This window comes from Natrix helvetica (assembly GCF_964273705.1).
Source record: "Natrix helvetica genome assembly, chromosome: 4".
NCBI lineage: Eukaryota > Metazoa > Chordata > Lepidosauria > Squamata > Natricidae > Natrix > Natrix helvetica.
The window spans coordinates 5,059,310-5,072,912 of NC_138550.1; the positions used below are offsets into that span (position 1 = coordinate 5,059,310).

The following is a 13,603-nucleotide window of genomic DNA, read 5'->3' on the forward strand; positions in this document are numbered from 1 at the left end:
AGTCTATTTGCGGTGGGTTATCGCTCCTGGTTACAGATCTGGGGCATTCGGGAACGTTGTGTTTCCTCTTTGTGGCCTGCATTGTGTGAACGTTGACAAAAGATGCTTTATTGGGTTTCGAAATGTTTGGGAGAGCTTTGAAATGTGCTCTTCTCTCTAGGATACACACAGGGCAAGCCTCTTAAGAGTGCTGCTTGTCTCTTACAAGGCTGAAGTCAAAAGGCACCAGCCAGGCGGGGAGCTGTAGAAATGGGGACTAGGAAATCCACAATGGTTTCTGTCTGTCCATCTTCCTACTTACCAACTCAAGAACCATGGAAAATCTTCCTTCCTTCCTTCCTTCCTTCCTTCCTTCCTTCCTTCCTTCCTTCCTTCCTTCCTTCCTGTTACTCTCACTCTTCCCTTCCCTTTCCTTCCTTCTTTCCTTCTTTCAATTTACTCTCACTCTTCCCTTTCCTTCCTTCCTTTCTTCTTTCCTTCCTTCCTTATATCTTATGATTTTTGACGAATGTATCTTGTTTTTTTATGTACACTGAGAGCATATGCACCAAACACAAATTCCTTGTGTGTCTAATCACACTTGGCCAATAAAGAATTCTATTCTTTCTTTCTTTCTTCCTTCCTTCCTTCCTTCCTTCCTTCCTTCCTTCCTTCCTTCCTTCCTTCCTTCCTTCCTGTTACTCTCACTCTTCCCTTCCCTTTCCTTCCGTCTTTCCTTCTTTCAATTTACTCTCACTCTTCCCTTTCCTTCCTTCCTTTCTTCTTTCCTTCCTTCCTTATATCTTATGATTTTTGACGAATGTATCTTGTTTTTTTATGTACACTGAGAGCATATGCACCAAACACAAATTCCTTGTGTGTCTAATCACACTTGGCCAATAAAGAATTCTATTCTTTCTTTCTTCCTTCCTTCCTTCCTTCCTTCCTTCCTTCCTTCCTTCCTTCCTTCCTTCCTTCCTTCCTTCCTTCCTGTTACTCTCACTCTTCCCTTCCCTTTCCTTCCTTCTTTCCTTCTTTCAATTTACTCTCACTCTTCCCTTTCCTTCCTTCCTTTCTTCTTTTCTTCCTTCCTTATATCTTATGATTTTTGACGAATGTATCTTGTTTTTTTATGTACACTGAGAGCATATGCACCAAACACAAATTCCTTGTGTGTCTAATCACACTTGGCCAATAAAGAATTCTATTGTTCCTTCCTTCCTTCCTTCCTTCCTTCCTTCCTTCCTTCCTTCCTTCCTTCCTTCCTTCCTCCCTCCCTCCCTCCCTCCCTCCCTCCCTCCCTCCCTCCCTTTCTACTTTTCCTTTCTCTTCTTGAAAGCCTCCAGTGACAAAGTTCCCACAACTTCTGAAGGCAACTTCTGTTCCATGGGTTCATTGTTCTCCCTATCAGAAAATTTCTCCTTATTTCCAGATTGAATCTCTCCTTGATCAGTTCCCATCCATTATTCCTTGTTTGGCCTTTGCGTGCTTTGGAAAACAGTTGACCCCCCCTTCTCTGTGGCAGCCCCTCAAATATTGGAAGACTGTTCTCCTGTCTCCCCTGGTCCTTCTCTTCCCTAGACCAGCCATGCCCAGTTCCTGCAACCGTTCTTACAGGATGATTATATTTTTCGCACTGTGCAAAAATTGGCATCCTCAACTCCCTGCCTATAATTCTCTGAGTGGACATTACAACAGGTATTTTTTCACTCCCTTGGATGACAAACTACACACACACACACACACACACGGTCACAAATCAAAACATTGCTTTTTCCTGCTCTGCATTTGCAACACACACACGCTGCTCGCTTTTTGCGAGCCGCACACAATTACACCCAACCTTTGCTCTTCAGACTTCCTCCTTCACGGAGCTACTTCTGAGGCTAACATTTATTATTGTTGTGTGCCTCCCGGCCAAAAGTCTCCGCTCAGGTGATTGGTAAACTCTCTCCCATTTCTCCAAGTTCAACTTCAAGCTCCAAAAAAGATGAATGATTGTGCGTTATTTGCTAAAAAGGTAAATTCTCCTCCGGGTCAAACTTGAGCGAGTGCTTGAATAACGTTTCTTGCAGCCATAGAGAAATGGGTTGGTGGCTTTGTTGTTTGGGATCCTTTTGTTTAAAACAAAGCTTCCTTTTAGCCTCCACAAGAACACAGGAAGGCGTTCTGACCCAGTTCCCCTAACATGACAAACCCTCTGTAGCTGAAGCAATTATTCCTTTATTAGGAATGCCAGCGGCCCTGGCAAAAAATTTCTCTCTCAAGTTTCTCTCTCAAAAGTTTCTCTCTCAAAAGTTTCTCTCTCAAAAGTTTCTCTCTCACCGTAGAATAACAAGTCTGTCCGGCTGGGAGATGAATAGTTGTCTGCCACATATATTCATCTCCGCCACCTGCCTTTTATCCCCAGTTAGGCTGGGGCTTTGCTAGCAGCGGTGGCTCTTCTGTCCCAAGGACCGGCCCATAGATTTCCACTGCTCTCCTCTCCTCTGCCACATCTATTCATCTCCGCCTCCTGCCTTTTATCCCCAGAGCTAAGGTGGGGCTTCGCTAGCAGCAGTAGTTCTTCTGTCCCAAGGACTGGCCCATAGATTTCCACTGCTCTCCTCTCCTCTGCCACATCTATTCATCTCCGCCTCCTGCCTTTTATCCCCAGAGCTAAGGTAGGGCTTTGCTAGCAGCAGTAGTTCTTCTGTCCCAAGGACTGGCCCATAGATTTCCACTGCCCTCCTCTCCTTTCTGAATATCTGCACATCAGGCACTGGACCCAGCTGTTCCTCCTCTTCCTCATCAGCCACCTCCAGACCTGGGGGCTGTTGATTCTCCATCTGAGGGCTGACGGACGGCCCAGGCTCCGTCTGTGTTTCTGTCTGTGTCTCTGTCTGTGTCTCTCTGTCTCTTTCTGTCTGTGTCTCTGTCTGTGTCTCTCTGTCTCTGTCTCTGTGTCTCTTTCTGTCTCTGTCTCTGTCTCTCATTGTGTTTCATGCCTCTGCTTGGCAATTATCCCAAGGAACTGATAAGGTCTGTTACTGCAGTTAACTCTTTAATAGACTATTGCCTGGACTTTTCGGTGTGTGAATGCCATTAATTCACAAGAGATAAATAAAGAGGGTTTTCTCGTGACAAGGAGTCGGTTTCTTGTTTCTGTTAAGGCTGGGTCAGAGCAGTTAGTGATTCAACCTTGAGCTGATCAGGAGCAAATTCCTGGCAGTGGGCAGAGTTTGCCTGCAGTACTGCATTGCAACCACTGTGCCACCAGGGCTCCTATTTATCAACTCCCCGCACATCTTCTCCTTGGCAAAGGTAAGAAAACAGCCACTTGCAATTCATATCCGTTTCATCCCAAGCATGAACAGACCTGCCTCTTGGGAACTCAGGAACAGGGAGATCTCCAAGATCGTAGCCTGTCATTCTACAACCAGACGGACACGCAAACATTCGCCGAAAGTACATTCGCAGGTGCTATTACCTGTGGAGCAGTCGTGCCCAGTCCAGTTGGGATCACAGGTGCAGAGACCGGTTTCGGACAGAAAGGTTCCGTGGCCCGAGCACTGATCCAGACAAGTGGCTCTCGGGGTCTCACAGTTGGCCCCTCCCCAGCCCACGGAGCAGTGGCATTCTCCTCTCACACAGACGCCACGCGCTGAGCAGATGGGGTCCATGCAGTCCACTGCAAAGCAAGGAAGAGAAAATGTGGAAACATGAATTAGAATTCTTTGTTGGCCAAGTGTGATTGGGCACACAAGGAATTTATCTCTGGTGCATTCGCTCTCAGTGTACATAGAAGTAGAGTAGAGTAGGAATAGGAAGAGTAGAGTAGAGTAGAATAGGAACAGGAATAGTAGAGTAGAGTAGAATAGAATAGGAATAGGAAGAGTAGAGTAGAGTAGAGTAGAATAGGAAGAGGAAGAGTAGAGTAAAGTAGAGTAGAGTGGAACAGAACAGAACAGAATTCTTTATTGACCAAGTGTGATTGGACACACAAGGAATTTGTCTCCGTTGCATTAGCTCTCAGTGTACATAGAAGTTTCTGTAATTTAGAATAGAAAATAGAATAGGGTAGAGTGGAGTGGAGTGGAGTGGAGTAGAGTAGAGTAGGAATAGGCATAGGAATAGGAAGAGTACAGTAGAGTAGGAATAGGAATGGGAATGGGAATAGGAAGAGTAGAGTAGAGTAGAATAGGAATGGGAATATAGAATAGAGTAGAATAGAGTAGAGTGGAATAGAATAGAATATAGGAATAGGAATATAGAGTAGAGTAGAATAGAATAGGAATATAGAATAAAGTAGAATAGAGTAGAATAGAATAAAATAGGAATAGGAATAGAATAGAATATAGGAATAGGAATATAGTGTAGAGTAGAATAGGAATGTAGAGTAGAGTACAGTAGAATAGGAATATAGAATAAAGTAGAGTAGAGTACAGTAGAATAGAATAGAATAGAATAGAATTCTTTATTGGGCAAGTGTGATTGGATACACAAGGAATTTGTCTCTGGTGCATAAACTCTCTGTACATACAAGTCTCTGAAGTTTAGAATAGAGAATAGAGTGAAATGGAGTAGAGTAGAGTAGAACAGATCAGAACTCTTTATTGGCCAAGTTTGATTGGGCACATAAGGAATTTGTCTCCAGTGCATAAGCTCTCAATGTGCATGCAAGCAACAAGTGATAACTCATGATTATAATCATAAAATGCATTCATCATAAACCATAAGACAGAACCCTCAGCGATAGTCAGGGGATACTGAATAAGCAACAAATCATACTAGGGTACTAAATAAAGGTAAACCTCAACTTATAACCACAATTGAACCCAGCATTTCTGTTGTTAAGTGAGAAATTTCTTAAGTGAGTTTGCTCCATTTTATGAATTTTCTCACCACATTTGTTAAGTGAATCCCTGCAATTCTTAAATTAATAACACTGTTGTTAAGTGGATCTTGTTTCCCCATTGAAGGAAAGGAAGGGGAAGGAAAGGAGGAAGTGAAAAGAAAGGAAAGAAAAGAAAAAGGGAGGGAGGGAGGGAGGGAGGGAGGAAGGAAGGAGCAAGCTGGAGTGGCATAGCAATAGCACTTAGACTTATATACCACTTTACAGTGCTTTCCAGCCCTCTCTGTGCGGTTTACAGAGTCAGCCTTTTGCCCCCAACAATCTGGGTCCTCATTTGACCCACCTCGGAAGGACGGAAGGCTGAGTCTCACCCTTGAACCTGGTGAGATTCAAACTGCCAAATTGCAGGCAGCCGGCAGTCAGCAGAAGTAGCCTGCAGTACCGCACTCTAACCACTGCGCCACCATGGCTCATAATGGTTAGAATGCAGAACTGCAAGATAATTCAGCTCATTGCCAGGAGTTTGATCCTGACCGCCTCAAAGTTAACTCAGCCTTCTATCTTTTCGAGGTTGGAAGAATCCAGATGGTTGGGGGGGGGGCAACATGCTGACTCCCTAAACCACTGGGAGGGCTGTAAAGCACTGTGAAGAGGTATATAAGTCTAAGGGCTATTGCTAATGCTATCCTTCTGCAGATGGGCTGTTCAAGCATATCATTACTTCATCCAGTTTTGGCCAGCACACTATTAAAAAGATGTGGAGACTCTAGAAAGAGTGCAGAGAAAAGCAAACAGGATGATTAGGGGACTGGAGGCTCAAATATACGACCAACGGTTGCAGGAACTGGGCATGGCTAGTCTAGGGAAGAGAAGGACCAGGGGAGACAGGATAGCATCTTCCAATATTTGAGGGGCTGCCACAGAGAGGAGGGGGTGTCAAGCTATTCTCCAAAGCACCCGAAGGCCAGAAAAGGAATAATGGATGGAAACTGATCAAGGAGAAATTCAACCTGGAAATAAAATTTTCTGACAGTGAGAACAATCCGCCCATGGAACAGAAATTGCAGCCAGACGTTGTGGGAGCTTCATCCCTGGAGGCTTTCAAGAAGAGAAAGGAAAAGAAGGAAGGAAGGAAGGAAGAATAGAATAGAATTCTTTATTGGCCAAGTGTGATTGGAGACACAAGGAATTTGTCTTTGGTGCAGATGCTCTCAGTGTACATAAAAAAACAAGGTACATTCGAATGTCAAGAATGGATTGGACTTCTGTTTGTCAGAAATGGTGTAGGGTCCCCTGCTTGGGCGGGGGAGGGACTAGATGACCTCCAAGGTCCCTTCCATCTCTGTTCATCTGTAAATTAATGTGCCAACTCTTCTCTTAGGACCATCCACCAGGCAAGGAAGCTGGCTTTATCAATCACTGGCGCCATGAACGTGTGAACTGGGGCGGAGGGGCATCTATTTAGAGGCCTGGCGGCTTCCACCCCCTTTCCCTCCCCTCCCCCCCCACATCAAGGAGCAAACAGGGAAAAAGAGTTGGAAGCGAATTGCGGGTCCCCAAAGTGCTTAGCAGATGGTTCAGTCGTGGAGAACAAAGATTGCCGGATAAGTGACAAGGGGCTACCGTGAGGCAATTAATCACTCCTGCCGAAGAAGACCCACGGAGGGGGGGAAAAGGCAGTTGTAAGGGGGTCTCCATCACAGCAGATAGAACGCTCTGCTAGCTCAGCGTTAACCCTGGGCCGGAGGAGAGGGAGGCGTGTGCAGGTTAGGACACGCCATTCATCATAAAGCCCAGACCATTTTTCATGTCCAAACGAGCTTTTTCAGGAGACGGCCTGCACAATGGCGGCTTTAATCTTTCCCTTGCTTAGACGCTCCGAACTGTGGCAAAGGTTCTGAGATCTATCTATCTATCTATCTATCTATCTATCTATCTATCTATCTATCTATCTATCTATCTATCATCTATCTATCTATCTATCATCTATCTATCTATCTATCTATCTATCTATCTATCTATCTATCTATCTATCTATCTATCCTACCTACCTACCTACCTACCTACCTTATCTATTGATCGACTATCTCCTACCTACCTACCTACCTACCTACCTATCCTACCTACCTACCTACCTTATCTATTGATCGACTATCTATAATCTATCTATCATCTATCTATCTATCTATCTATCATCTATCTATCTATCTATCTATCTATCTATCTATCTATCTATCTATCTATCTATCTATCTATCTATCTATCTATCCTACCTACCTACCTACCTACCTACCTTATCTATTGATCGACTATCTATCATCTATCTATCTATCTATCTATCTATCTATCTATCTATCCTACCTACCTACCTTATCTATTGATCGACTATCTATCTATCTATCTATCTATCTATCTATCTATCTATCATCTATCTATCTATCTCTATATCTATCTATCTATCTATCTATCTATCTATCTATCATCTATCTATCATCTCTCTTTTTTCCCTTCCTTTTCCCCACCTTCCTTCCTTCTCTCTTGTTCCATTTTCTTTCCTTCCTTTCCTTCTTTTTCTTTCATTCATTCCCTTTCCTTGTTTCCTTTATTCCTTCCTTCTTTCTTTCTCTATCTTTCCTTCCTTCCCCTGCCTTCCTTTTTTCTTTCCTCTTCCTTCCTTCTTTCCTTCCTTCCTTCCTTCCCATTCCTTCTTTTTCTTCCCTAACTTCCCACTTCTTTCCTTTTTCCTTTCTTCCTTCCCTCTGTTTTCCTTCTTTCTTTCCTTCCTTCTTGTTCCATTTTTTCTTCCTGCTTGACTCTTTTTCATTTCTTTCTTTCCTTGTTTTTTATTCTTTCCTTCTTTCTTTCCCTGTCTTTCCTTCCTTCCCCTACCTTCCTTCTTTCTATCATCTTCCTTTTTTCCTTCTCTTTTCCTTCCTTTCTTCCCATTCCTTCTTTTTCTTTCCTCTTCTTTTTTGCTCTTTTTCTTTCCTTCTTTCTTTCTTTCCATTTCTTGCTCTCTCCTTCCTTCCCCTGCCTTACTTCTTTCTATCCTCTTCCTTTCTTCCTTCTCTTTTCCTTCCTTTCTTCCCATTCCTTCCTTCTTTCCTAATATCTTCTTTGCTCTTTTTCTCTTTCCTTCTTTCTTTCCATTTCTTGCTCTATCTTTCCTTCCTTCCCCTACCTTCCTTCTTTCCTCTTCCTTTCTTCTCTTTTCCTTCCTTCCTTCCCATTCCTTCTTTTTCCTTCCTAATTTCTGCTTTGCTCTTTTTTGCTTTCCTTTTTCCCTTCCTTCTTTCCTCCCTCCCTTTTCCTCCTTCTCTTTGATGCAAATACTTTAATCTCTCCCTCCCTCCCACTCTCTGTGGTTCTAACTCCCTCTCCCCATTTTTCTTCAAAGAGAATCATACGCTTCAAAATCCCACTGCTCAGCCGGCTTCATGGCTCAGCCCAGTTTTTGGAGTTCTTTCCATGAATGGGAGAACAGCAGAAGTTACAACCATTGGCACAATCCACTGGGAATATATGAGTGCCAAGCCAACTGAAGTGAATGGGGGCTCCTAAAACTCCTTGTGGCTTTTATTCATTGTGGGAATGGCACTGAAGAATCACCCAGGAAATGGGCTCTAAGGGTAAAAACCAATGGAAAAGGATCTCAGGAACAAAACACTTTTTATTTCAGGGTGGGGAAAAAAAGGCAAATCAGGAGGAACATGACTAAACTTCCTAAAACTGAGGTAAGAGTGGGAACAGCAAGCTTTTATTCTTTACGAGCTGTTAACCCGCCGATGCCCAGGGATTTGTTTATCCCAATCCTGTAGTAGACATTCACAAATGTCCAGAACAAACGTAATTTCTATTGTTGGATTTGTTCCCCCCCCCCTTACCAGAGGGAGCCCCCTTGTGGAGTATTGTGAAGCCGTTACCATGGCAACTCCACTGTGCTGTATAGTAGAAGCCATTTTAAGGCAGTACAGTAGAAAGCATTTTAAGACACAACAGGCTGTATCTTAACAGAACACCCCTCCCCAAAGGGTTTTTAGGGGTATCTTACCCCCACAGTATTTGTTTCCAGAGAGTAAGTCATCTGTGTACCAAGTTTGGTTGAAATTGCTCGAGGCGTTCCAGAGTTATGCTGGAACAGAGAGAGAGAGAGAGAGAGAGAGAGAGAGAGAGAGAAGAAGAAGAAGAATAAGAAGAAGAAGAAGAAGAAGAAGAAGAAGAAGAAGAAGAAGAAGAAGAAGAAGAAAGATAGATTTCGAACTGGACCTATGTAAATTTGTCTTTAAGAGTGTGCAAAATAATAGCTTGTTATTTGCAGGCAGGCAAAAAAGGGGAACCAGGTTTCAGCACTTGTCCAAAACTATGATCTACCCAGTGGTGGATTTTATATTTTGTTACTACTAGTTCACCCCAGGCGCGCCCAGCCTTCTGGGCCCCGAGCCCCTGCGGGGAGAGAGGGGCGGTATATAAATTTAATAATAAAACTGTGCATGCACTTTGCCTGCACGCATGCCTTCCGCGCATGCGCCCGGCCTCAAAAACGCGCCTAAATATGACGGCATAGAGTTGGGGCAGATGGGCAGGCCCACCCGCGATTTGTGCTACCACTTCGGGTGAACCAGTCTGAACTGGCTGAATACCACTGTCAGGTCTGCAGCCATCTTTTCTTTTGGGTCTTTGGCCTGCCACACGTTCTATTATTCTGCTATGCCTTTTCTATTGTGGGAAAATGGGAGGGGGGATTGTATGGAGTTAAGATGATATGTAGCCATAACAACATTCTTTCTAGAAAGCCAAGGTCATCCTTTGTCTTTGCACCTCTGCACTTGACTGGAACTGGATGGGTGGAAGCTGCCAGCATGGCAGTGGGAGATTGGACCATGGGATGGACTTGTGGGGGTGGGGGGCAAGATATTGAACTTTCAACTGGGTGGGGAAAACCGGGGAGCTTTCAGATTCGGGTTTCCCCAGATGTGCCAACATGGCTCTCTTCATAAATTGGAACTTTGAGCAATATTTGGCCTTGGACTCTGATTTAATTTTGGATGCTATTTGGAACCCCGACAACCACCTCTGGATCTAACCCAGGGGTGTCCAACCTTGGCAACTTTAAGACTTTTGTGAATGAAGGCGGATATACTTGTCCCGGGATAAATGTTGCAGGATCCAATCTAGGTCGGTTACAGGTTTTTATTTTCCAAGCTTTTGGTCTCGTGCCAAGGTTCTCACTCACCAGAACCTGTGTTTTGCATTGTTTTATGTGTGCTATTTACACGGTGCCTGTTGTGTGTGGCTCTTTAGTTGTTGATTGGCTGGTTATTAAGATGGAATTTGGGTGCAACAAAGACACTGCTTTAAAATTTTCAAGGACACCTCTGGCTCATTCAGGTGTTGTTGTTGTTGTTTTTACAAATACGAGCCAAGGGAGGAGAAAACTCACAATGGGATGAATATTTTTTCAAACTTAACATTGCAGGCAATAAACAGAGGGTGCTCCATAAAACTGGAAACATACTGAATTCATAAAAAGAGGGGATCTTTATTATCTGTACTTCCTCCCAAGGAGAAACCTTAAGGTTTGTAAAATATTGGAAATCAACATGATGGAAGGATTTAGAGAGGAACTGAGTTGAATAAACGTTCCGTGTAGCAGAGGGAAAGATAGTTCAGTCAACAAGTTGTGTGGAAAAGCTTCGCTTTACTTCTTTTGCCTGCTTTTTCTTTTAAAAAAAACACAAAAATTTGGGCTGCCGGCCAATTAATGTCGAGTTTCTATTTATTTAAAGCTCTCGACTCGGCTTGTATTGCCTCAAGAGACTTACCAAGCAGTCGAGAAATAAGACATGTAAATAAAATTACAGCAAAACCAGGAAAGAATCGTAATTAAGTTCAGCGTCATAAGTGCCTTTAACAAAAAAAAGAAGAAGCTAATGACAAATGAAGCAACAGAAAACACTGTCAATCCTTAAGAAATGGGGTTGAGAAATAACTTCCATAAATAAGAGTCCAACCTTGAATTTTAAAGAATGCAGGTAGTCCTTGATTTGCAACTGTTCGTTTAGTGTCAAGGACTACCTGTATTTATAGATCAAGGGACCTTAGTGCTCTCTGAGCATGGTGGTTTTGTTGAAGACATTTTATTACCCAACTGGGTAACATCTTCAGTGCTGGAAGAGGGTGGGAGTTGCGGAGAGGAGGAGGAAGAGGAGAAGGAGGAAGAGGAGGAGAAGGAGCAGCAGGAGGAGGAGGACGACGACTGTGGGGTCCTTGGTGTTCCCTGAGCTTGATTGTTTTCCTGTAGACGTTTCATTACCCAACTAGGTAACATCATCAGTGCTCCTAGCATCATCGCTAGTCATGAAATGTCTGCAAGAAAACCACCAAGCTCAAAGAACACCTAGGATCCTTCATGTCTACCTATTCCGTGGCTTTTATTTTTACATATTTTGTTTATGAGCCGCAGTGGTTAGAGTGCAGTACTGCAGGCTACTTCTGCTGCCTGCCGACTGCCTGCAATTTGGCAGTTCAAATCTCCCCAGGCTCAAGGTCGACTCAGCCTTCTGTCCTTGGGTGGGTAAAATGAAGACCCACATTGTTGGGGGCAAGAGGCTGACTCTGTAAACCTCTTAGAGGGGGCTATAAAAGCACTGCAAAGCAGTATATAAGTGCTATTGCAAAGGGAGGGGGGGAAGTAAGTAAGTAAGTAAGTAAGGAAGGAAGGAAGGAAGGAAGGAAGGAAGAATTCAATATTGCAGGTTAACTCTGCCCACTGCCAGGAGTTCGATCCTGACTGGCTCAAGGTAGTTGACTCATCCTTCTGAGGTGGGTAAAATGAGGACCCAGATTGTTGGGGGCAAGAGGCTGATTTCGTAAACCGCTTAGAGAGGGCTGTAAAAGCACTGTGAAGCAGTATATAAGTCTAAGTGCTATTGTTACTGCTACTACAAGGAACTCTGTGCTAGCCGTGTGCAGAAAAAGGAGGAAAAAAAACGCTTTCAGATAACCTTAAGGGGGAAAAAATGGTTTATCCTAAAGTAGAAACAATGGCAGATGGACGGGGAGCTATTTCAGACTGCATTAAAAGCTTCTATTTGGCAGAAGCTTCTGGCTGAGAAGGAATTGATTGATTATTCATATCCATATCTAATCTACTTAAGTCTCTCGGTATTGGGAGTTTGTGCAACTTTGGTAAGTGTACGCCGGCAGGATTGATGTGTGCATCCTGTCTCCTGGGATGCCCTTAAAAACAAAATAAATGAAAAATGCTGCTATCCCGTACAAGGTTAGACACACTTAAGTTCATCGATTACGTCTAATGCTGGTTACAATAGGGACTGAAGTAATTGGAGCATCCATAATGTTGATGAAGAGGAAAAAGGCGGTTGCGGGGGAGGGGTGGGGTGGGGTGTTGCCCAGGTGTTTCAGGGGCAACGCTACACAGCCAGAGGTGGCGTAAAAGGAAGGCATGACAACAACACGGTGGGGCAGCATAAAACCACAGGATCGCCTCTGGCATCTTCGGCTAAGAAAGGAAAAGAAGGAAAAGGAAAAGGGAAAGTGTAGTGTAGTGTAGAGTAGAGTAGAGTATAACAGAATAGAATAGAAAATAGAATAGAATATGGAATGAGAGGAGAAGAGAACAGATACACAGGACAGGACAGGAGAGAAGAGATATACAGGACAGGACAGGACAGGACAGGACAGAAGAGAAGAGAAGAGAAGAGAAGAGAAGAGAAAAGAAGAGATATACAGGACAAGACAGAAGAGAAGAGATATACAGGACAGAAGAGAAGAGAAGAGAAGAGAAGAGAAGAGAAGAGAAGAGAAGAGAAGAGAAGAGAAGAGATATACAGGACAAGACAGAAGAGAAGAGATATACAGGACAGAAGAGAAGAGAAGAGAAGAGAAGAGAAGAGAAGAGAAGAGAAGAGAAGAGAAGATAAAAGAAGAGATATACAGGGCAGGACAGAAGAGAAGAGATATACAGGACAGAAGAGAAGAGAAGAGAAGAGAAGAGAAGAGAAGAGAAGATAAAAGAAGAGATATACAGGGCAGGACAGAAGAGAAGAGATATACAGGACAGAAGAGAAGAGAAGAGAAGAGAAGAGAAGAGAAGAGAAGAGAAGAGAAGAGAAGTGATATACAGGGCAGGACAGAAGAGAAGAGAAGATAAAAGAAGAGATATACAGGGCAGGACAGAAGAGAATAGATATACAGGATAGAATAGGATAAGAATACAGGACAAAAAGGAGGGAAGGATGGAAGGTTTCTGACACTCCCTGCCAGATTCCCATCAGCAAATTCAATGGGGAAGCCTGCAGGAAGTCGGAAGTTGCTGCCTACTTTCATCGCTTTTTCACCCACATTTGCTTCTTCTGTTCCTCTGTTTGGTCTGAAACAATGACCAGAATCCCCAAGCGCTGGCTGGGGAATTCTGGGAGTTGACATCTGCCCATCTTAAAGTTGCCAAGGTTGAGAAACATTGCTGTAAGTCTTACCGCTTGGTGGAGCCTCTCTCCAAAACTCCATCCGCACCAACCATAGCGAGTGAATCAAACAAACGTTAAGGCATTCTGAAACTTAGCCGATGGTGGGAAAAGTACCCGCGGAATCTTATAAAAGGAAATTACCTTCTTCACAACTCTCTCCCTTGTAACCCGGGTTGCAAATACAGGTTCCCATGATGCACGTCCCGTGGCTGTTGCAAGAGACGTCGACGCACTGATTGGTGGGGACGTCGCACTCGGCTCCTTTCCATCCACTGTGACACAAACAACGCCATCCCACTAC

At 43.8% G+C, this 13,603-nt stretch overlaps 1 protein-coding gene across 1 annotated transcript in view; it reads right to left on the bottom strand.

Annotated features, from left to right (window-relative positions):
* Positions 1–13,603, bottom strand: part of TENM4 (teneurin transmembrane protein 4) — a 490,922-nt gene that overhangs the window by 83,887 nt on the left and 393,432 nt on the right. The window contains exons 12-13 of the mRNA XM_081952366.1: positions 13,444–13,599; positions 3,449–3,649 (exon numbers count right to left, since the gene is read on the bottom strand). Of these exons, the coding sequence (XP_081808492.1) occupies positions 3,449–3,649; positions 13,444–13,599 (357 nt within the window). The remainder of the gene's footprint in view (positions 1–3,448; positions 3,650–13,443; positions 13,600–13,603) is intronic.